Consider the following 20,866-nt stretch of genomic DNA (forward strand, 5'->3'; position numbering starts at 1 on the left):
TATTGCAATGACCACTGCTTGCACTTAACCTTTTAGTAATATTTCCTGTTTTGACCAACTCATTGAAACGCATCGTTCCCAACCAGCATCACACTTCCTGGTTGTCTCCTACTTCAGTGGCCTTCCCTTCTTAGCCCAGGGTAGCAGTGGGTATAGGGTGGGAGGCTAGATGACTGGGTTTAGAAATATTTCATTTGGGAGGCTGAGGTGGGAGGATCACTTGAGCCTAGGAGTTCAAGACCAGACTGGGGAATATAGTAAGACCCCATCTCTAGAAAAATGTTTTAAAAAATTAGCTGGGTGTGATGGTGCATGCCTATAGTTCCAGCTACTCAGGAGGCTGGAGTGGGAGGATGGCTTGAGCTGGGAGGTTGAGGCTGTAGTGAGCCATGATCACACCACTGCATTCCAGCCTGAGTGACAGAAAGCCAGACCTCTCAAAAAAACAGAAAGAGAGAGAGGAAGGGAGGAAGGAAGGAGGGAGGGAGGAAGGGAGGGAGGAAGGGAGGGAGGGAAGGAAGGAAGGAAGGAAGGAAGGAAGGAAGGAGGAAAGAAAGAAAAAAAGAAAGAAAGAAAGAAGAAAGAAAGAAAGAAAGAAAGAAAGAAAGAAAGAAAGAAAGAAAGAAAGAAAGAAAGAGAAAAAAAAAAGAAAGAAAGCAGGCAGGCAGGCCTGGTGTGGTGGCTTACACCTGTAATCCCAGCACTTTGGGAGGCCAAGGTGGGTGGATCACCTGAGGTCAGGAGTTTGAGACCAGCCTGACCAACATGGAGAAACCCCATCTCTGCTAAAAATACAAAATTAGCCAGGCGTGATGGCACATGCCTGTAATCCCAGCTACTCGGGAGACTGAGGCATGAGAATCGCTTGAATCCGGGAGGCAGAGGTTGCAGTGAGCTGAGATTGCACCATTGCACTCCAGCCTGGGCAACAAGAGCGAAACTCTGTCTCAAAACAAAAAACAAAAAAAAAACAGGTCGGGCACGGTGCCTCATGCCTGTAATCCCGGCACTTTGGCGGATCACGAAGTCAAGAGATAGAGACCATCCTGGCCAACATGGTGAAACCCCGTCTCTACTAAAACTACAAAAATTAGCTGGGTGTGGTGGCGCATGCCTTAGTCCCAGCTACTTGGGAGCCTGAGGCAGGAGAATCGCTTGAACCCAGGAGGCGGATGTTGCAGTGAGCCGAGATCATGCCACTGCATTCCAGCCCGGCAACAGAGCGAGACTCCATCTCAAAAAAAAAAAAAAAAAAAATAGAGATCATGTCCAGGGGCGGTGGCTCATACTTGTAGTTCCAGCACTTTGGGAGGCCAAGGCAGGAGGCTCACTTGAGCCTGGAGTTCGAGACCAGCCTGGGCCACATAGTGAAATCCTGTCTCTACAAAAAATATAAAAGCTGGGTATGATGGTGTGCACCTGTGGTCCCAGCTACTCAGGAGCCTGAGGTAGAAGGATCACTTGAGCCAGGGCATGGTGGCATGTGGTGTCCCAGCTACTTGGAAGGCTGAGGCAGGAGAATCGCTTGAACCCAGGAGGCTGAGGTTGCAGTGAGCCAAGATCATGCCACTGCACTTCAGCCCGGGTGACAGAATGAGACTCCGCCAAAAATTAGTGATGTTGGCATGTGCCTGCAGTTCCAGCTACTCGGGAGGCTGAGGCAGGAGAATTGCTTGAACCTGGGAGATAGAGGTTGCAGTAAGCAGAGATCCTGCCACTGCACTCCAGCCTGGGTGACAGAATGAGACTCTGTCTCAAAAAAGAAAGAAAAGCCGGGCGCGGTGGCTCACGCTTGTAATCCCAGCACTTTGGGAGGCTGAGGCGGGCGGATCACGAGGTCAGGAGATCGAGACCATCCTGGCTAACACAGTGAAACCCCGTCTCTACTAAAAATACAAAAAATTAGCCGGGCGAGGCAGCAGGCGCCTGTAGTCCCAGCTACTCGGAGAGGCTGAGGCAGGAGAATGCCGTGGACCCGGGAGGCGGAGCTTGCAGTGAGCCGAGATTGCGCCACTGCATTCCAGCCTGGGCGATAGAGCGAGACTCCGTCTCAAAAAAAAAAAAAAAAAAAGAAAGAAAGAAAGAAAGAAAAAAAAATAGAGATCATAAGACTGAGAGAATGAACTGTTTGTAGCAATAAGATACCAAAGTATAAACAAGACCTAAGGCCATGCCAGGCAAGAGTTAAGCCATTCACCAAAGAATAAACTATGTTCTAACTGCTGCAAGGTTTTTCTTTTTCTCCAGCAGCTAAACAAGCACTGGCCTTGAGATAAGCAATATGGAAACAATTGCAGTTCATCCATCACCAGACACTGACCCCATAAGCCATAACTATAGCTTTGATTGGAAAAGAGACTGATTTTGGTGACTTTTTCCTAATAAGAGACCACTGACCAGGGACTGGCTTTAGCTGGTTTATGGAACCTGTGCACTGAGTGCTTTTGTATCCTTCATTTTGACATATGGGGCTAATTGTATTTCTTTTCTTTTCTTTTTATTTTTTTGAGATGGAGTCTCCCTCTGTAGCCCAGGCTGGAGTGCAGTGGAGCGATCTTGGCTCACTGCAACCTCGCTTCCCGGTTTCAAGTGATTCTCCTTCCCCACCCTCCTGAGTGGGACTACAGGCACACGCCACCACGCCCAGCTAATTTTTGTATTTTTAGTAGAGATGGGGTTTCACTGTGTTAGCCAGGATGGTCTTGATCTCCTGACCTCGTGAGCCACCCACCTTGGCTTCCCAAAGTGCTGGGATTATAGGCATAAGCCACCATGCCTGGCCTGTAATGTATTTCAATGTTAAGTCTCCACCCCAAAGTGAACATGGGTCATATACAACACACATGTTTATTCAGTATACTTGCATTAGGACCCCCTTCATGAGTATCTATAGCTCTTCCTGTAACCTGTTGAATATGGTATTTTTTGTTTTTGTTTTTTCTTTTTTGAGACAGAGTCTCCCTCTGTCACCCAGGCTGGAGTGCAGTGGCGCGATCTCGGCTCACTACAACCTCTGCCTCCTGGGTTCAAGCGATTCTCCTGCCTCAGCTTTCCGAGTAGCTGCGATTATAGGCACATGCCATCATGCCTGGCTGATTTTTTGTATTTTTAGTAGAGACGGGGTTTCACCATGTTAGCCAGGATGGTCTCAATCTCCTGACCTTGTGATCTGCCCACCTCGGCCTCCCAAAGTGTTGGGATTACAGATGTGAGCCACCACGCCCGGCCGAATATGTATGTTTAGCCAAGCCATTCGACATAAAGCTCCTGCCTCTTTTGAAGGGTTTGTCTCTGGTTTTGACCAGAGGCCCACCTCCCAGCCTGCAGGTTGTAACCCTTTATAAGAAATGAAGTCAGCCTGGCACGGTGGCTCACGACTGTAATCCCAGCACTTTGGGAGGCTGAGGTAGGAGGATCACTTGAGCCCAGGAGTTTAAGATCAGCCTGGGCAAGATAGTGAGACCCCTGTCTCTACAATAAAAAAAAATTAGCTGGGTGTGGTGTGAGAGAGAGCCTGTGGTCATGGCACCTGGCATGATTTTTATAAAGATAGTTTTATTTTAAGTATAAGAGTAGTTTTTGGGTAAGGCGTGGTGGCTCATCCCTGTAATCCTAGCACTTTGGAAGGCTGAGGTGGGTGGATTGCTCGAGGCCAGGAGTTCGATACCAGCCTGGCCAACATGGTAAAAAATGCAATGATTCTAGCCTTTGCCTCTTCCTGTACTTAAGATACTGTCTGACAGGATTAATGATTATGCTTCTGTGACCTATAAACAGATGTACTCTTGCACCCAAACCTTGATGAGATTTATGCTCTAATGTAACTTCTGAGCACATTTGATGTAATTTCTGAGCACATGGAGAGCCGCCACCACCACCAATGTATGAACTGTCGGAAACACTGCTTGGAGCAGTCTAGCAGAAACTCCCTGAAAGGCTCTCCTGGATTGCAATTCTTGGTAAGACTTTTGAATAGAACTAACTTTAAATATTTAAATGCTTGATTTCTTTTACTTTAGTTGACATAACAAAGCATACCTTAGAATTCTTTTTTTTTTTGAGATGGAGTTTCGCTCTTGTTGCCCAGGCTGGAAATGGAGCGATCTCGGCTCACCGCAACCTCCGCCTCCCGGGTTCAAGTGATTCTCCTGCCTCAGCCTCTTGAGTAGCTAGGATTACAGGCATGTGCCACCACACCCGTCTACTTTTGTATTTTTAGTAGAGACGGGGTTTCTCCATGTCGGTCAGGCTGGTCTCAAATTCCTGACCTCAGGTGATCCGCCCGCCTCGGCCTCCCAAAGTGCTGGGATTACAGGCATGAGCCACTGCACCCAGCCAGAATTCTTTTTCCCCTTACAGGAAAGAAAAGGTTTCACTATGTTGGCCAGGCTGGTCTCGAACTCCTGGCCTTAAGTGATCCACCTGCCTCAGCCTCCCAAAGTGTTGGGATTACGGGCGTGAGCCACCGCTCCCGGCCTCTACTTAGTTCTTTTACAGAGAAAACTGGCAGGGCGCAAAACTGGCCAACATGGAGAAACCTTGTCTCTTCTAAAGAAACAAAAATTACCGGGCATAATCCCAGCTACTCGGGAGGCTGAGGCAAGAGAATCGCTTGAAGCCGGGAGGCCGAGGTTGCAGTGAGCCGAGATCGCGCCACTGCACTCCAGCCTGGGCGACAGAGCGAGACCCTGTCTCAGAAAATAAAAAATAAATAAATAAAGAGAAAAAATACTGACTTTCAGCACCGCCTTGCGGTCTCAGGTAAGTTTCCACGCTGGTACTTTAGCCCTGGGCTCGAACCTGCGGACACGCTGTGGCTGCAACTCCCCGCCCGCCAGACCTCTACTCAGAGTACGCGGCGCGGCTGGTGAGAAACATAGTGCACTCTGACTTCCACGCGTGGAATGGGGAGGCGGACCTGCTCGGGCTGATGGACCGCAGGTGGACTGATGTGCGCAGGGACGGGCGGCAGCGCGGTCAGGGCCAGCCAGCCAAAGCCAGGCCAGCACAAAAGACTGTCCCGGCTCCCGCCAGGAGGCAGCCGAGCGCCAACTCTACTGTACTGCGCCTGCGGGGCGACCGCCAACGCGCCCACTCTACGCTTGCGCGGTGCAACAGGGCCGCCTGCAGCTGGAAGATGGCGGCGTCCATGGTTTGTCGGGCCGCTACCGCCGGGGCACAAGTGCTATTGCGCGCCCGCCGCTCGGTGAGGTGGTGGCGAGAGCGCGGGGCTTCAGGGGACAGGGCTTCGGGAAGCGGACGGGTGTGGGCTGTTAGCAGTGGCAGGTCGAGGTGGGGAGGACGCGGGGTCAGGGCCGTGGGAAGGTCACGGCGGAGGACCGGGAAAGGTATCTCGCCGCTTGCCTAGGGGCGGGGACGGGGGTCCTCTGAGGACCTGGGAGGTGGGGAGCGATCCCCCAACCGAGTCCTCACTCGCAGCTGTTCCCTTCCGCAGCCGTCCCTGCTGCGGACGCCAGCCTTGCGGAGTACGGCAACCTTCGCTCAGGCGCTCCAATTCGTGCCGGAGACCCAGGTTAGCCTGCTGGACAACGGCCTGCGTGTGGCCTCCGAGCAGTCCTCTCAGCCCACTTGCACGGTGAGTTGGGGACGCTTTTGGGGAGAGGGCCTCCAGATTGGGCCTGCTGTGTTTTCCCTGGTTGGGGTGTGACCTTGGGCTCGAGTCTTCCCGTTTATGGTTTGGGTTCGGACTCAGGACCACTCACCCCGAGAATGGCCCCATTCCCCACCCTAGCCACGCCTTGGCTTCACGGGACAATCTTCACTATAAGCCAACGTTATTTAGCATATAATGCCGTCAAGTAGGCGGCCAAATTCTTTTCCAGCCTTTTGTTAAGGAGCCCATATAAGGGAAGTGATCATGTCTCCTCTTACAATGCGGAAAATGGGATTCAGACACCTTAGGTGACTTGCAGGGGTCCAGATCTGTCAGCCTTCACTGTCCAAGGTCATAATTTCCAGGCTAGACCAGAAATGCATTTTAGGAAGAAATGCATTTTAACAGTACAACGAAATGTGTGATTTTCCAAAAAATACAAATTCTCAAAATTAACTCAAGGATAGAAATCTTGATTCACAGATAGGTATATGAGTAGGTGAGAAGATTCCCAAGAAATAATTATCTCCTCCTCCCTTCAGCCCCCAGCTCCAGGGCCAGATGTTTTTATTGGCACATCCTTTTAGTTTTCCAGAAACAATGTCCTGCGATTTAAATTGTTACTAAGCATAGGAAAAGGTGGCCTGCAACTTCCTTGTTATATGTCACCTGTTGTAGTAAAGAATGCTATATTACATGAGCTCTAAAATGTGCTAGATTATAAGGAGCCCTCTGTGCTCCAGTGCTAGAGAAAGAATCTTAAGAATCTTGCCAATTAATCAAGGGATACTATAGATTGTAAAATGTCTCTTGCATTCGAAGATGTTAGATGTGAAATACATGTTCATCTAAGATTGTGTGATATATGGTATATGCATTGACATCTCTTAGGAAAGCAAATATCACATGTTCTCACTTATCAGTGGGAGCTAAAAAATATGTACATACAGATGTAGAGAGTGGAATGATGGACAGTGAAGACTTGGAAGGATGAAGGGGTGGATGATGAGAAACTACTTAATGAGTCCGGGCCTGGAGGCTCACACCTGTAATCTCAGCACTTTGGGAGACCAAGGCAGGCGGGTCACCTGAGGTCAGGAGTTCAAGACCTGCCTGACAAACATAGTGAAGCTCCATCTCTACTAAAAATACAAAAATTAGCCATGCATGGCAGCACACGCCTGTAATCCCAGCTCTTGGGGAGACTGAGGCAAGAGAATCGCTTGAACCCGGGAGGCAGAGATTGCAGTGAGCCGAGATCGAGCCACTGCACTCCAGCCTGGGTGACAGAGTGAGAGTCCATCTCAAAAAAAAAAGAAAAAGAAATTACTTAATGGGTACAAGGTGTGTTATTCTGGTGATGGATAATTCAGAAGCCCTGATTTGACTACTTGTGCATTCTGTGTGTGTAATGACATCACACTTGTGGGTGGGGCACAGTGGCTTACACCAGTAATTCCAGGGCTTTGAGAGGCCAAAGCAGGAGGATCGATTGAGCCCAGGAATGAGAGGTTGCAGTGAGCCATGATTATGTCACTGTGCCTGGGTGACAGAGCAAGGTCCTCTGTCTTTAAAAAAAAAAAAAAAATGGAGTTTCAGGTTTGGATAGAAATTTCTAAAAATTGTGCTTGTACCCCATAAATTTATACAATAAAAAAAAGTCTTGGCTGAGTGCAGTGGCTCACGCCTGTAATCCCAGCACTTTGGGAGACCGAGGCAGGCGGATCACGAGGTCAAGAGATTGAGACCATCCTGGCCAACTTGGTGAAACCCCACCTCTACTGAAAATACAAAAATTAGGCTGGGTGCGGTGGCTCACACCTGTAATCCCAGCACTTTGGGAGGCTGAGGCGGGCGAATCACAAGGTCAGGAGATTGAGACCATCCTGGCTAGCACGGTGAAACCCCGTCTCTACTAAAAATACAAAAAATTAGCCGGGCGTGGTGGCGGGTGCCTGTAGTCCCAGCTACTCGGAGAGGCTGAGGCAGGAGAATGCTGTGAACCTGGGAGGCAGAGCTTGCAGTGAGCCAAGATCGTGCCACTGCACTGCAGCCTGGGTGACAGAGTGAGACTCCGTATCAAAAAGCACACACACACACACAAAAACAAAAATTAGCTGGGCGTGGTGGTGCACGCCTGTAGTTCCAGCTACTCAGGAGGCTGAGGCGGGAGAATCACTTGAACCCAGGAAGCAGAGGTTGAGTGAGCCGACATCACACCACTGCACTCCAGTCTCGTGACAGAGTGAGACTCCATGTCAAAAAAAAAAAAAGTATCTTAGGAAAGTAGATGTGAAAAACTTAAATCAGCTATGGACAAATAGTAAATTAAAAGATTAGACCATGTGACCAAGTAGGGTGAGTGGTATTGTTTGTTTTTCATTTTTTTTTTTTTTTTTTTTTGAGACGGAGTCTCTCTCTGTCACCCAGGTTGGAGTGCAGTGGCATGATTTTGGCTCACTACATCCTCTGCCTCCTGGGTTCAAGCAATTCTTCTGCCTCAGCCTCCCAAGTAGCTGGGACTACAGGCACGTGCCACCACACCTGGCTAATTTTTGTATTTTTAGTAGAGACAGGGTTTCACCATATTGGCCAGGCTGGTCTCAAACTCCTGACCTCGTGATCCACCTGCCTCGGCCTCCCAAAGTGCTGGGATTACAGGTATGAGCCACCGTGCCCGGCCTGTGGTGCGTGTTTCACAGCAACCAGGAGGCTGTCAAGAAAATTAATATTATCTTTTTGGGTGCCAGGGCAACACTGTGTTTGGTGTCCAGAGCTGATTAAAAACAACAACAAAAAAGGTATTTTAGGAGCAGTATTTAGTGTGATAAAATATACAGTCTAAACCAATAGTCCCTTCCTTAGTGATGAAAGGATAAAATCATTGCCAGAACAAAGGCAGCATGTAATTTTTAGAAAGGAAAAAATAAGTTGTTGTTTGCAAATGATATGTTGTATGCTTAGACAAAAACAAATAATTAACTGAAAAGTGAGAGTGAATTTAAGGATTTTGTATGCTGGTGAGACCAGGTAAATGTGCACAGTTAGAAGTGTCCCTGGGGGTCCTTGATAGCCAATCAGGAGAGCAGTGATGCGGTGTGACTAGTCATTCGGCTGGCCCTCTGTTTCCCAGGCATGACTGTGTCTCCAAGCACAGGGGTCCTGCTGGGGCAGCTCTCCCTGACTCCAGGATTCATGAGTCCCTGCCTGGGGCTTGTACTGAGTCACTCAGGGTGGGGTGTGAGTAGGGGGCTGGGGAGTGGTTGGTTTGTAACCTTTGTTGGTGGCTTCTTGTCCAGGTGGGAGTGTGGATTGATGTTGGCAGCCGTTTTGAGACTGAGAAGAATAATGGGGCAGGCTACTTTTTGGAGCATCTGGCTTTCAAGGTGAGGCTCTTAAAGTCTGTCTCCTCTGGGCTTAGGGCTGCCTGTTGTGCCTCCTGAGGACGAAGGTCAGAAAAATTAGCCTGATTATGGGCCTCAGTTGTGGGGCTGATGTCTGGCTGGCCTTCCTAAAAGAAGCCACGTGAGCTTAACCTCTCCTGAGTGGGCACATATCTGATGAGCCCCTGCATGAGGCCCTCAGAGCCAAGAAGACCCAAGGAACCACAGGAGCCCCACTTTTCACCAGAGAAGCCAGGCCTGTGTTATGTGCATTCATACAGGAGACCTGTGGAACACACATAGATATGCACGTGCATTTTAACAAACCCACAGACATGGGCATGCATGCTTGCTTATGAAATGTTCTGCTCTGGCGGAATACCTGGGCATCCCTTGGTTGTAAAGACCCATGGTTTTTTTTTTTTTTTGAGACAGAGTCTCGCTCTGTCGCCCAGGCTGGAGTGCAGTGGCGCAATCTCTGCTCACTGTAAGCCCCGCCTCCTGGGTTCACACCATTCTCCTGCCTCAGTCTCTCCGAGTAGCTGGGACTACAGGCGCCCGCCACCACGCCCGGCTAATTTTTTTGTATTTTTAGTAGAGACGGGGTTTCACCGTGGTCTTGATCTCCTGACCTCGTGATCCGCCCGCCTCGGCCTCCCAAAGTGCTGGGATGACAAGCGTGAGCCACCGCCCCTGGCCAGACCCATGTTTTTTAAAGGAATGAAAAACATGGAGAAGGATTATGGGGTAGACAGGGCCATGGAGCCATAATAGGCAACCTAGCCAGCTGCAGTGTCACAGGTCTGTGTGCGGAATTAACGTGTGTGTGCACACCAAGAGATAGCACCACTGTTCTCCACACACAGGACTAGGATTGGGTCCCACAGAGGCCACTAGCATGTATTCACAAACACATACAGTCATGGGAATGGCATGGGAGGAGTGGGTTCTGTCACTTGGACACAGGTGTGGGCTTACCTGACCATGGCTGTCAATAAGGAGGTTGGGGGTGTACTGGTAATGACCCCACTGCTCGTTGGTAAGCTGTTACAGGAGCTTTAGGCAACACTTGCTCTGGCCATGCCCTTCATTCCTGGCCCTGGCTATCTCCATTCTGTTGGTGCATGATGCCATGGCTTTGGTCACCACAAGGCCTGCTTAGTGCTTGGCAAACAGACTCTGGGATCTGTGTCCCCAGAGTCTATGCTGAGGGAGGTACCTGTGGACCAGTGGTCCTGCTGGGTGTTTAGCCTCTGAGGACAGGGTTCTTGGGCTCCCGTGTGGCTCCTGATTGTTCTGGTTGCTATCCGGTTCCAGGGAACAAAGAATCGGCCTGGCAGTGCCCTAGAGAAGGAGGTGGAGAGCATGGGGGCCCATCTTAATGCCTATAGCACCCGGGAGCACACAGCTTACTACATCAAGGCACTGTCCAAGGATCTGCCGAAAGGTAACACCTGGAGGAAGAGGTGGGGACAGAGGGCAGGGGAGCAGCGGACAGCTACCCAGGAGCCCCTGGCTGACCACAGAATCATATTACCCTTAGTGTATGGCTTTGCAGCTGGGCAACTAGGGGTGGGCAGCAGGAGATGCCAGGCCTGGGGATTTTGTGCTGTCATTGATCTCCAGTGATCCACCTGGCACCTAAACATGTCCTCCTTGCATCTAGTTGTGGAGCTCCTGGGTGACATTGTGCAGAACTGTAGTCTGGAAGACTCACAGATTGAGAAGGAACGTGATGTGATCCTGCGGGAGATGCAGGAGAATGACGCATCTATGAGAGATGTAGTCTTTAACTACCTGCATGCCACAGCATTCCAGGGCACACCTCTCGCCCAAGCTGTGGAAGGGCCCAGTGAGAATGTCAGGTGAGAGTTGGCTGGCCTTGTGGTGGGATGCTTGTCCTATTCTGGCCTGGCCAGACCCTTTCCAAGTCACATTTTTAGTTGGCTAGCTGTCTTGTCGGGGTTATTTTCCTGAGTTTATGCAATTGGAGGCAGTCTCTATATCCATGTGGTCCAGTGAGTCTTTTTTAATGGCTTTGTGGGCTTCACTTGAATTTTGGGCTTTGTTTTAAGGTATGTTTTGGTGCATGTCCTGACAGTCCAAGGGCGAAGTGTCTGGGTGTCCCCTCCATGTGGTCTCTTGTCTCCTTTGCGGATGGCTCCGGGAGCTTTGATGCTGCCCTTTGAGAGTCCCACAGTGTTGGCTCACACCTTCTGAGAGAAGACTATGAGCCTGTCCTGAGGTCAGGCATGAGGCAAGGGCAGACGAGGGTTGCCCTCTAGGCCCTGGAGGGGTGGGTGGCAGAGATAGGGGAAAGGGGTCGGGGGGTGTGCTAGGGCCCACTCTTCAGAGAAACCATGCCTCTCCTAGTCTGCCTCCTCAGTCCCATTCATGCACGCACCCCAACTCACTCCAGTGTGGTAGAGGTGTTGACACACCGGCCGTATGTCTTGTAGGAAGCTGTCTCGTGCAGACTTGACCGAGTACCTCAGCACTCATTACAAGGCCCCTCGAATGGTGCTGGCAGCAGCTGGAGGTGAGTGATGGACTCACTGAAGCCCTGGGTAGTGGGGTCCCAGCCTTGGTTATCAAAGCCAAGGTCCTGGTTCCTACCATAGGGGACCTTCCACCCCAGGGGACCCTGCTCCCACCCTAACCTTGAGGGGAATGACCTTCCTCCTGTGCCCTCTGAGGTGGGATAGGATTCCACCCTGCTGCCACCACTGGGACTGGTTACACAGGATGCTGTCCCTCTGGTACAGGTCTGTCTTAGCCCCATCTGGTCCTAGGATACTGAGTTCATGGGCTGGTAGGGGATGTAAGCCCCTGGCCTTGTTCCTTGTTGCCTTGCCCTTGGGAGAGCCAGGCATTAGTTATGTGTTGATGCATGCCTGATAACAGACCAAGAAGTGACTTGAAAGGAAGGCACAGAAGGGTGGGGGAGATTTCACTGGGGACTCAGAGTTGGAGGTTGGGGGAGGGGCTTTTTAAAGCACCTATAGTTTGAACAGAAGCCTGAAAGGTGGTGAGTGTTACTTAGGTGGGGTGTGGGGAACTGAGCGCAGGGGAAGAGCAGTGTCATGGTCTAAGGTTTGCCCTGCTGCTGTGTGGGGTCACAGTGCAGGCAGGCTGGCTAGAGAGGGGCTGTGGCAGGGACTGGGCAGGAGATGGCAGGAGCAAGGGGGAGCAGAAGATGGACTCCAGGTGGTTTTATAGATGGAACCTGTTTGGGGTCTGGACATGGGTAAGGAACTGAGGTCAAGGTGCTTCCCATCTTGGCTGGGTGTGGTGGCTCATGCCTGTAATCCTAGCACTTTGGAAGGCCGAGGTGGGTGAATCACCTGAGGTCAGGAGTTCGAGACCAGCCTAGCCAACATGACAAAACCCTGTCTCTAGTAAAAATACAAAAATTAGCCAGGCATGGTGGCAGGCACCTATAATCCCAGCTACTTGGAAGGCTGAGGCAGGAGAATCGCTTCAACCCGGGGGACGGCGGTTGCAGTGAGCTGAGATTGTACCACTGCACTCCAGCCTGGGCAACAGAGTGAAACTCCATCTCAAAAGAAAAAAAAAATGCTTCCCAGCTTATGACCTTGGCGGCTGAGTGTGCGGAAAAGACCAATAGGAAGAGCATGACCGGGGGCTTTGGAGCTGGGGAACCTGGGGACAAGAGCGATCTGACGTGTGTGTCAGACTAGCAGGGCTTGAGCTCATGGAAGGAAGGAATAAAAGGCCAACGTAGGCTGGGCGCGGTGGCTCACGCCTGTAATCTCAGCACTTTGGGAGGCCGAGGCGGGTGGATCACAAGGTCAGGAGATCGAGACCATCGTGGCTAACACAGTGAAACCCCATCTCTACTGAAAATACAAAAAAATTAGCCAGGCGTGGTGGCAGGCACCTATAGTCCCAGCTACTCGGGAGGCTGAGGCAGGAGAATGGCGTGAACCCAGGAGGTGGAGCTTGCAGTGAGCTGAGATCGTGCCACTGGGCTCCAGCCTGGGCAACAGAGCGAGACTCCATCTCAAAAAAAAAAAAAAAAAGGCCAATGCAACTGGTGGCACCACAGAGCCCTCCTCTTGTGGAGGTGAGGAGGCAAGATCCAAGGAGTCCTAGGGTATACGTTTGTAACGTTATTTGCAAATGTCCCCAGCTCTCAGGGGACCAAAGAGCTAATCATGGCCCTGTAATAGCACCTCTTTCTGCCCCATCACTTGACACCCCCTGCAGGGCCAGCAGCCAGAAATACTTGAGGGAGAGTAGAGGGAAAAGGCAGGCCAGGTGGCTTTGTGCCCAGGAGTACCAGTCTTGTCCTTGATGTAGGTGGATGCATTCCATCTTCTCAAGTGAGAACCCACACTTGCATCACATGGCAGCCCATTTTTGAAGCTCTGAGCGCTGCTTCTCTCCTGGAATTGAGGCCATGGGAGCTATTTGGCCCTGAGGTGCCTGTCCTGTCCACAAGGCAGGGTCTGTCTTAGGAGGACCTTCTTTCCTCACCCTGTTCTAATGTCACATACTCCTGGTTTCTCCCACTAAGACAGGACATGGGGGTCCTCCACCTGTCTGTGAATTGCCCCACCTTGTGCCTTGGGCCCTGGCTGGTCAGTAATGCCACTGTCTGTCTCAGCAGGAGTGGAGCACCAGCAACTGTTAGACCTCGCCCAGAAGTACCTCGGTGGCATCCCGTGGACGTACGCAGAGGACGCTGTGCCCACTCTTACTCCATGCCGCTTCACTGGCAGTGAGGTGTGCTGCCTGTTGGGCAGGAGTAGTGCTCAGCTGGGGGCCTGTGGGAGGACCCCCATGTGCATGGTTATCCTGGTGACTCCAGAGATACCTCAGCAGTTGGGAAGGGGTTCTGTGGCTGCTGCATCACAGGCACACATGTTCACACACACATACACCTCTACCTACACCTGCCACCTTTTCTGTTCCCCCGGCAGTCTGGCTGTCCCTCAGCCTCGTCATATACTGTTTCAGATTCGCCACCGTGACGATGCTCTACCTTTTGCCCACGTGGCCATTGCGGTAGAGGGTCCTGGCTGGGCCAGCCCGGACAATGTGGCCTTGCAAGTGGCCAATGCCATCATCGGCCACTATGACTGCACTTATGGTGGTGGCGTGGTAAGTGCCAGAGCGAGCATGGGACCTCGCCTTCAGGGAAGAGAGGGTGTTGGGGCTGTGTGCTCCTGTGTGTGGGGGTCACAGTGTGGGTTGAAGACAAGAGGGTGGATGCTGACCACCTATCCACCTGGCAGCACCTGTCCAGCCCACTGGCTTCAGGTGCCGTGGCCAGCAAGCTATGCCAGAGTTTCCAGACCTTCAGCATCTGCTATGCAGAGACGGGCTTGCTGGGTGCACACTTTGTCTGTGACCGAATGAAAATCGATGACATGATGTTCGTCCTGCAAGGGCAGTGGTAAGTGGCAGCCTGGTACTGCTAGATGGGATGGCGGCTTTAACCAGCACAGTGGGAGGTTGAGAGACAACACGTTGACTCAGAATGAACACCACCCACCCCCGCCACCCCCCACTTTAGGATGCGCCTGTGTACCAGTGCCACGGAGAGTGAGGTGGCCCGGGGCAAAAACATCCTCAGAAATGCCCTGGTATCTCATCTGGATGGTGAGTTCTACAGCTCAGCGGGGAGGGGTAGAGTGCATCTTGCCAGTGACAGCCCCAAGGTAGCCACCACTCCTAACTAACCAAGGTTAGAAAGGAAAACTTTGAAGACCACGCTGTGCCCCATCACCCCACCCTTGGAGATGCAGGCAGGTGTGGGACAGGTCCACAGCCCATCGCTACCATAACAGGTGACCACAGAAGAGAGGGCTGTGATCAGCACAAGATCAGGGAGGTCCTTGTCAACCTGAGGCTGGAGATTGTGTACTTGTGGGCCCAGGATTGGGCTGGGTGGACCTCTGAGCCTTCCCTTGCCCTTAAAGGCACTACTCCTGTGTGTGAGGACATCGGACGCAGCCTCCTGACCTATGGCCGCCGCATCCCCCTCGCTGAATGGGAAAGCCGGATTGCGGTAACATGGGCCCCTGGGAGAGGTTCTGGAGTCTTGGCCTGGCAGACACCTGGGAGGTGTAGGGTTGGGGCCTGGCACAGTGGAGCCTGCTCCTGTAGGCATCCCTGGTGTCCTAGGCAGTTGTCACCTGCAGGGGTAGCATAGTGGGAGGGCAGGGCAGAGGTGCTGATGGCTGTGGAGATGGGCGGGGCCCATGGAAGTCTATAGCAGGGATCCCTTCCGCTTTTCCCTTTTGGGCTGGGGACAGCTGCATGCTGCCTGTGGGAGATCTCGGCTACTTGGATGATGCTGACTGGCTGAGGTGGCCAGGTGCCCGTTAGCCAGTAATGCCCTCTGCCTCACCCTGCAGGAGGTGGATGCCAGTGTGGTGCGTGAGATCTGCTCCAAGTACATCTATGACCAGTGCCCAGCAGTGGCTGGATACGGCAAGTGGCCTACGGGGTCTGCTCTTTGTTTATTTCCTCAGGCCATTCTCTTGGCCTCCCCTTCCACCTCTGCTCCCGTGCTGCTGCTCAGCTTACAGAGCAGCCAGTTAAGGCCCCAAGCAGCTCTCCCCAGTCCCCTGGCTGCCAGGGAGTTCTTGCTCAGAAAACCTGTCCCGGCAGTTCCTTGACAGCCTGCCAAGGTGCCTTCATCAATACCCTGCAACCATCAGGTAACGGGCACCTCCATGTGGGGTGGGGCTTCAAGGGCCAGAACATGAAGGGACAGGCTCAGCACCCCTGGGGGAATGTTCTCTTCCCTCTTTCCACTCAAAGCCTGTCTTGTGCTGCTCTGGGCAGCATCTCTGAGCTGGGTGCGGCACAGGGCCAGGTGTCCCTGGGCAGGCCAGGTACCCCACCCTGACGCTCCACCCTATCCCCACAGGCCCCATTGAGCAGCTCCCAGACTACAACCGGATCCGTAGCGGCATGTTCTGGCTGCGCTTCTAGGCGGGAAGCCTGTGTAAGCAAGAGGGCGGGACCAGGGTTTGTGGTCCCCCTACCACAAACACAGCACTCCGGCTCCTCTAACCTGTGCCACAGGTGACCAATAAAATCCTCTGCTGAGAAATGTGTCATCCCTCTTTTGGCATTGGCGGGAGTCCATGGGGCGGTAGATGGGGAGCAAGGACTTCCCTCTAGTTCTGTGGCTCCTGGATCCTCCTGCCTTCCCACAGGCTGATGTGTCCTCAGCCAGGGGCAAGCGTGGGGGCTTCAGCAGAGGCCGGAAGTCTTTGATGCCTACAGGGAGCTGAGCCCAGATGTTTCCACTCAGCCACTTAGGGGAGTTCCTCAGCCAGCCGGTCCCAAGAGTGGGCTGTGGGAGTCCATAGGAAGTGTAAACCCAGCCTTTGCCCCTGTAGGAGTCCCACCCTGGAATCCCTGCAGGCTCAGGTGGGAAACCCCTCACTGTGGACCTTGTGCCGAGTCACCCCCTGGTGGTTGGTCCCTGGTTTGCTGAGGTGGACCAGAAGGGGCCAAGGGGTGTCTCCAAGGATGCCTCTTGTGTGTGTTTACTCTGGATTCTGGGAGGAGGATAGCCTGGGGCATAGTGTTCCTATTTGGTTTCTAACTGCTGCCTGGACAAGCAGGGCAGGAATCCTTTGCCTCCGCTGACTCAGGCTCCAAGAATAGCCCTGAGCTCAGTGGGGCCCGAGCCCCCTCCCTCGACTACATCTGTCCCAGGCAAGTCCAGAGCTGCTGGCCTGACAATCCCCTCCCCATTTTCCTGAGGCAGCCAGGACCCGGTACAGCTCTTAGCTACCTAGTCCCTCTGTTATCTCTTTGGGCTCTGGTCCCCACGGTGGGTGGGCAGGTAGGCTGCTCCTCCTGCACCCCCCAGTGCTTCCACAGTCAGGTTCTCTGGGATCCCAGGGGGAAGTTGAAAGCGAGGGGCCCAATTTTCCTTTGAGGAAGTCGCTGTCTGGCAGTCACAAGCAGGGTGCTGGGACAAGGTCATTTAGAAGAGGGCTGTTTAGAAGTCCCCCTGGCATCCTAGCTTGGAAGTAGCCCAAGGAACCCTTCTATCACTCTCACCCTGCCCCACTGCCTTTCCCTCACCATTGGTTGCCATACGTTGCCAATTCGGAGACATTTGTTAAGCACCTTCTACGGCCCGGGACTGGGGCATTGCGCAGATCATTCTACTTTGTGAACGGCTGGAGAGAAGATGCTGGGCAGCGCAGAACCCTGACGGGCCCAACCCTGGGTGCTCGTGGAGGTGCAACACCCAGGCAGGGGAACAAGTGCCAAGTCTGTTGCCAAGTTTGAGCTCCTGGAGGATAGGGCTTCATTTCCAAGCCCAGCCTGGCCCTTAGAGGCTACAGGTGTGCTGGACACAAGAGCTTGAGTTGCTGGGAGTAGTCTGGTTCTAAGGGACTTTGGTTACCAAGCCAGGGACTCTGGTCTTTACCCTGGAGCCATGCTGGGGAAGTGCGTTGGAGGTTATTGTGAAGAGAAGTGACTTGGTCAGAGTTGACATTCAGCATGGGGACTCTCCGGCCATATTTCTGTATCAGTCCTGGTGAGCTGTGCTGTGGCAGAACAGAGGTCATGGCCACACAAGAACTGGAGCCAGCTGTAGGGGACAAAGAGGACTACATTCCCAGCAGGGCTGGGAGACTCGGGGGCAGGAGTGGGTTGGAGGAGGGTAATCTTCCATAGTCCAGTGAGGAGTTTGGTGGTGTCCAGGGTACAGTGGGATGTGTGGGGCTGGGACCTGATAAAGGGGCCCTGGTTGGAAACAGATGGGGTGAGGTAGTGACTGAAGCCAGGGAAGGAAATGTTCAGGGAAGCTTAGGAGGGAGAAGTATGTGCTCTGGGGGCTCTATCGCCCTGATGGGGTTGCAGGTAGGCACTGGCCTCTGGGGCTGTGCCCTAGACTGTGTGCCTCCCAGGAGGCCAGAGCTGGGGCCTCAGAGGGCCACACTCCTGCTCATGAGCCTCATAGGAGCTCCAGACATGGAGTCATTCCAACCTTACTCCTACCTTCTCAACAGCCTCTCCCAGCACCCTTTGAGAGACCCTCTCACAGCAGCCTGTCCTTTTGGGGGCACCTCAATTCTGATGAGGTTTGCCTGAGCACCCACCCTCCCAGCTGGGCCTCCTTTCTCCCCTAAGACTGGCCCACGTGTGCACATATGTCTGTACCGTACTGTCTGTGCCACTGGCCTGCTCTCGCCCGCCCTGGCTGTGCGGGAGGAGATGACAGTCTTAGGGGGAAGGGGCTGCCTGTGTGATGAGAACATACCTGGTTCTCTGCAGCCCTCACCTGGAGCACACCTTGTAGGGATGGGGGGTCCTGGAACATGGCTGAGGAGACCCTGACCTTGGAATAAGGTTCTAGGCCCCATGGGTTCAGCACTGTGCCCCAGGATAGTTTGGGGGGTCAGTAATAAGGGATAGCCCCAGCCTTCCTTGGGCAATAGGAAAGCCAGCAGCATGGATGGTCTTCACTGCCTTCAGCTCTGGCCACACCAGAGTCCTCGGGCTGTGGAGGAGTCCAGCCAGTGCTGTCCCCATATCTCCCTGTGGATCCCAGGGGAGGCTGTGGGGTCGGGCATATTAGAAGGGGCCCAGCAGCCTTGGTGAGTATAGATGTGCTTTCTGGGCTGCCCAGAGTTATTCAGGATTAGCAAGAAAAAAAGGGGAAGCGGGACCCAGATGGGGGCCTGCCCTTCTTAGTGGTGCCTCTCTACCTTAGTGTCACCCATCTAATGAAGAGATATGCATATACAAAGCCCCGCCTCCTTGGGACAGTGGCCCTGGCCTGGTGTGTGTTGGGGGACTGTCCACAGCCTCAGAAGCCAAGCTGGGGGAGGATGTGAAGTCAGCCTGGGTAAGGGGAGAGGGGTAAGGTAGGGGACAGTTATGAAGCTGGAAGCTACAGGTACCATGAGGGCAGTGAGGAAAGGAGGAAGGGGCCCAAGGGGACCTCGGCCTGGTGGGGGAGATGGGTGGCAGGGACCTATAAGAAAAGTAGATGGAAGGAGGGGGTGCCTGTGGGTGAGGACATTAGGTAGGGGGACCTGGCCTGGGGCATGGAGGGCTGGATTCCTGAGAGATGAGCTGTCACTGTGGGTGGTCCCGCCCTCCACAGATGGGCGGCCCCCTCCCTGTAGGCACAGCTGGATTGCATCTGCCTGTGACATGGTAGGGGGTGTGGGACACTGGGATGTATGCATAAGCATGACACAGGTTCTCTCCTCCTTCCGGCCTATCCCCTGCAAAGAGGGGGTGAGTTACTTGGATCCAGGCCAAGGGGACCTTGGTTTCCCTAAGACCGGCCCAGAGTCACTCGTTTGCCAGGGCTTCTCGCCTGTCAAGGAGATTGGGGTGGGGCCCAGGAGGCCCACCAGACAGATGGCTGAATCACAGGAGTGGCCGGCGGGACCCATGGCCTAAGGGCTTGTCTGGGCACCCCCACCAGATTGGGGGTGAGTCATCCTCAACTGCAGCCCCCACCCCCACGGCGCTGCTGCCTTGTGGCTCTGCAGGAACCTGTCCACTCCTCAGCCTGGTCACTGTGATTGACCTAAAGCAGCCAAGACCTGTGACCTTAGATGGAGTTGGGGGTACTCCCTCAGCATCTGCCCATGGAGAACCTTCTGGGAAATTCCCAGAAGCCACTGGGGGTCGGGGGGTTTATAGTTAAGTGCGTCATATCGTTTGTCTGGGGGAGGGGTGGGGGGGGCGGCGACCTCTCTGGGATATGAGTGAGGGCGGGTGCCTGGGTCCCCGCCTGCCGCTCCGCCCCCCGAGATCAGGGACTTTTCTCTGCTCTGCCGGCGGGACTGCAGCGGCGGCGGCGGGAGCGGGCGGACGCGCAGGCAAGACCAGGACTCGGGCTGGAGGGGCGCTGGGTTCGGACCTGCCAAGGCCGCGGGGGAGCAAGGGACAGAGGCGGGGGTCCTAGCTGACGGCTTTTACTGCCTAGGATGAGGCTGCGGCTTCTGGTGGCCGTGCTCTGCGCCGGGATCCTGGCAGGGGCGCCCCGAGTGCGAGCCCAGCACAGGGAGAGAGGTGGGCACCCCAAAGGAGGACCCGGCCCGGGGCACTGCACCGTGCCACCCTCCGCTCCACCCGGCCTTCATCCCCAACACCCCCCGCCCACAACCCAGCCAACTCCACGACGCCCCGCGGATTCCTCCTAATTCTGGGACTCCCCGAACCCTCCGCGGTCGGTGCTGGGTTCCCTAAACCGCCTCGTATCCTGTTCCGACCCAAATTCTGGCTCCCTGGATACGTGCGGGGTCCCCTGCCTTATGCCAATCCGCGCCGGCCCCTAGAGGCTGACCTCAGTCCCAAGTCCACACCCGTGCCGGCGACTCTCCCTCCTGCGCACACCCCAACCCTCCGCAGGAGTCTGCTCTGGGACCCACCGAGCTCGACTCCCTCCAAGGCCCCCAGGCTCAGGCCGACTCGGCCCTGGTTTGCCTAAGATGAGGCCTACTCTCCCCACCATCCCAAGTCCCAGGGAGGCCACCGTGCGGGAAGGCGGGTGGTTGGCCTCCCAGAAGAGGCCCTGATCTCTCCTGCCCACCCCAGTGACCTGCACGCGCCTTTACGCCGCTGACATCGTGTTCTTACTGGACGGCTCCTCATCCATTGGCCGCAGCAATTTCCGCGAGGTCCGCAGCTTTCTCGAAGGGCTGGTGCTGCCTTTCTCTGGAGCAGTCAGTGCACAGGGTGTGCGCTTTGCCACAGTGCAGTACAGCGATGACCCACGGTGAGTAGTGGCCCTGGGGGCTGGGGACCACGAGATCCGACCAAGACCCCTTCCCCAGAGAGAGAGGAGACCCCAGAAACCCCAGGCCGGGTCTTTCCAGAAACAAGTTTTGGGGAACCTAGA

The 20,866-nt window shown here is 53.9% G+C and overlaps 2 protein-coding genes across 3 annotated transcripts in view; both read left to right on the forward strand.

The window, feature by feature from the left end:
- Nucleotides 1–5,041: 5,041 nt before the first annotated feature.
- Nucleotides 5,042–16,087, forward strand: UQCRC1 (ubiquinol-cytochrome c reductase core protein 1). 2 transcript variants are annotated; one of them, XM_055278097.2, is made up of 13 exons: nucleotides 5,042–5,206; nucleotides 5,456–5,596; nucleotides 8,914–9,000; nucleotides 10,315–10,444; nucleotides 10,664–10,862; nucleotides 11,457–11,536; nucleotides 13,631–13,746; nucleotides 13,981–14,124; nucleotides 14,259–14,419; nucleotides 14,540–14,625; nucleotides 14,946–15,034; nucleotides 15,384–15,459; nucleotides 15,902–16,087. In XM_055278097.2, exons 1-13 carry the CDS (start codon nucleotides 5,138–5,140, stop codon nucleotides 15,964–15,966), a joined length of 1,443 nt encoding a protein of 480 aa, XP_055134072.1. In that variant the 5' UTR covers nucleotides 5,042–5,137; the 3' UTR covers nucleotides 15,967–16,087. The 2 variants fall into 2 exon arrangements, with proteins under 2 accessions (XP_055134072.1, XP_063466079.1); XM_063610009.1 differs by having other exon boundaries at nucleotides 5,062–5,206; nucleotides 15,384–16,087.
- Nucleotides 16,088–19,924: 3,837 nt separating this feature from the next.
- COL7A1 (collagen type VII alpha 1 chain) overlaps nucleotides 19,925–20,866 on the forward strand; it is a 31,117-nt gene continuing 30,175 nt past the window's right edge. The window contains exons 1-2 of the mRNA XM_055277665.2: nucleotides 19,925–20,037; nucleotides 20,563–20,743. Coding sequence (XP_055133640.2) covers nucleotides 19,953–20,037; nucleotides 20,563–20,743 — 266 coding nt within the window. The 5' untranslated portion in view covers nucleotides 19,925–19,952. The remainder of the gene's footprint in view (nucleotides 20,038–20,562; nucleotides 20,744–20,866) is intronic.

This window comes from Symphalangus syndactylus, chromosome 1 (genome assembly GCF_028878055.3).
Source record: "Symphalangus syndactylus isolate Jambi chromosome 1, NHGRI_mSymSyn1-v2.1_pri, whole genome shotgun sequence".
In the NCBI taxonomy this organism is placed as follows: domain Eukaryota; kingdom Metazoa; phylum Chordata; class Mammalia; order Primates; family Hylobatidae; genus Symphalangus; species Symphalangus syndactylus.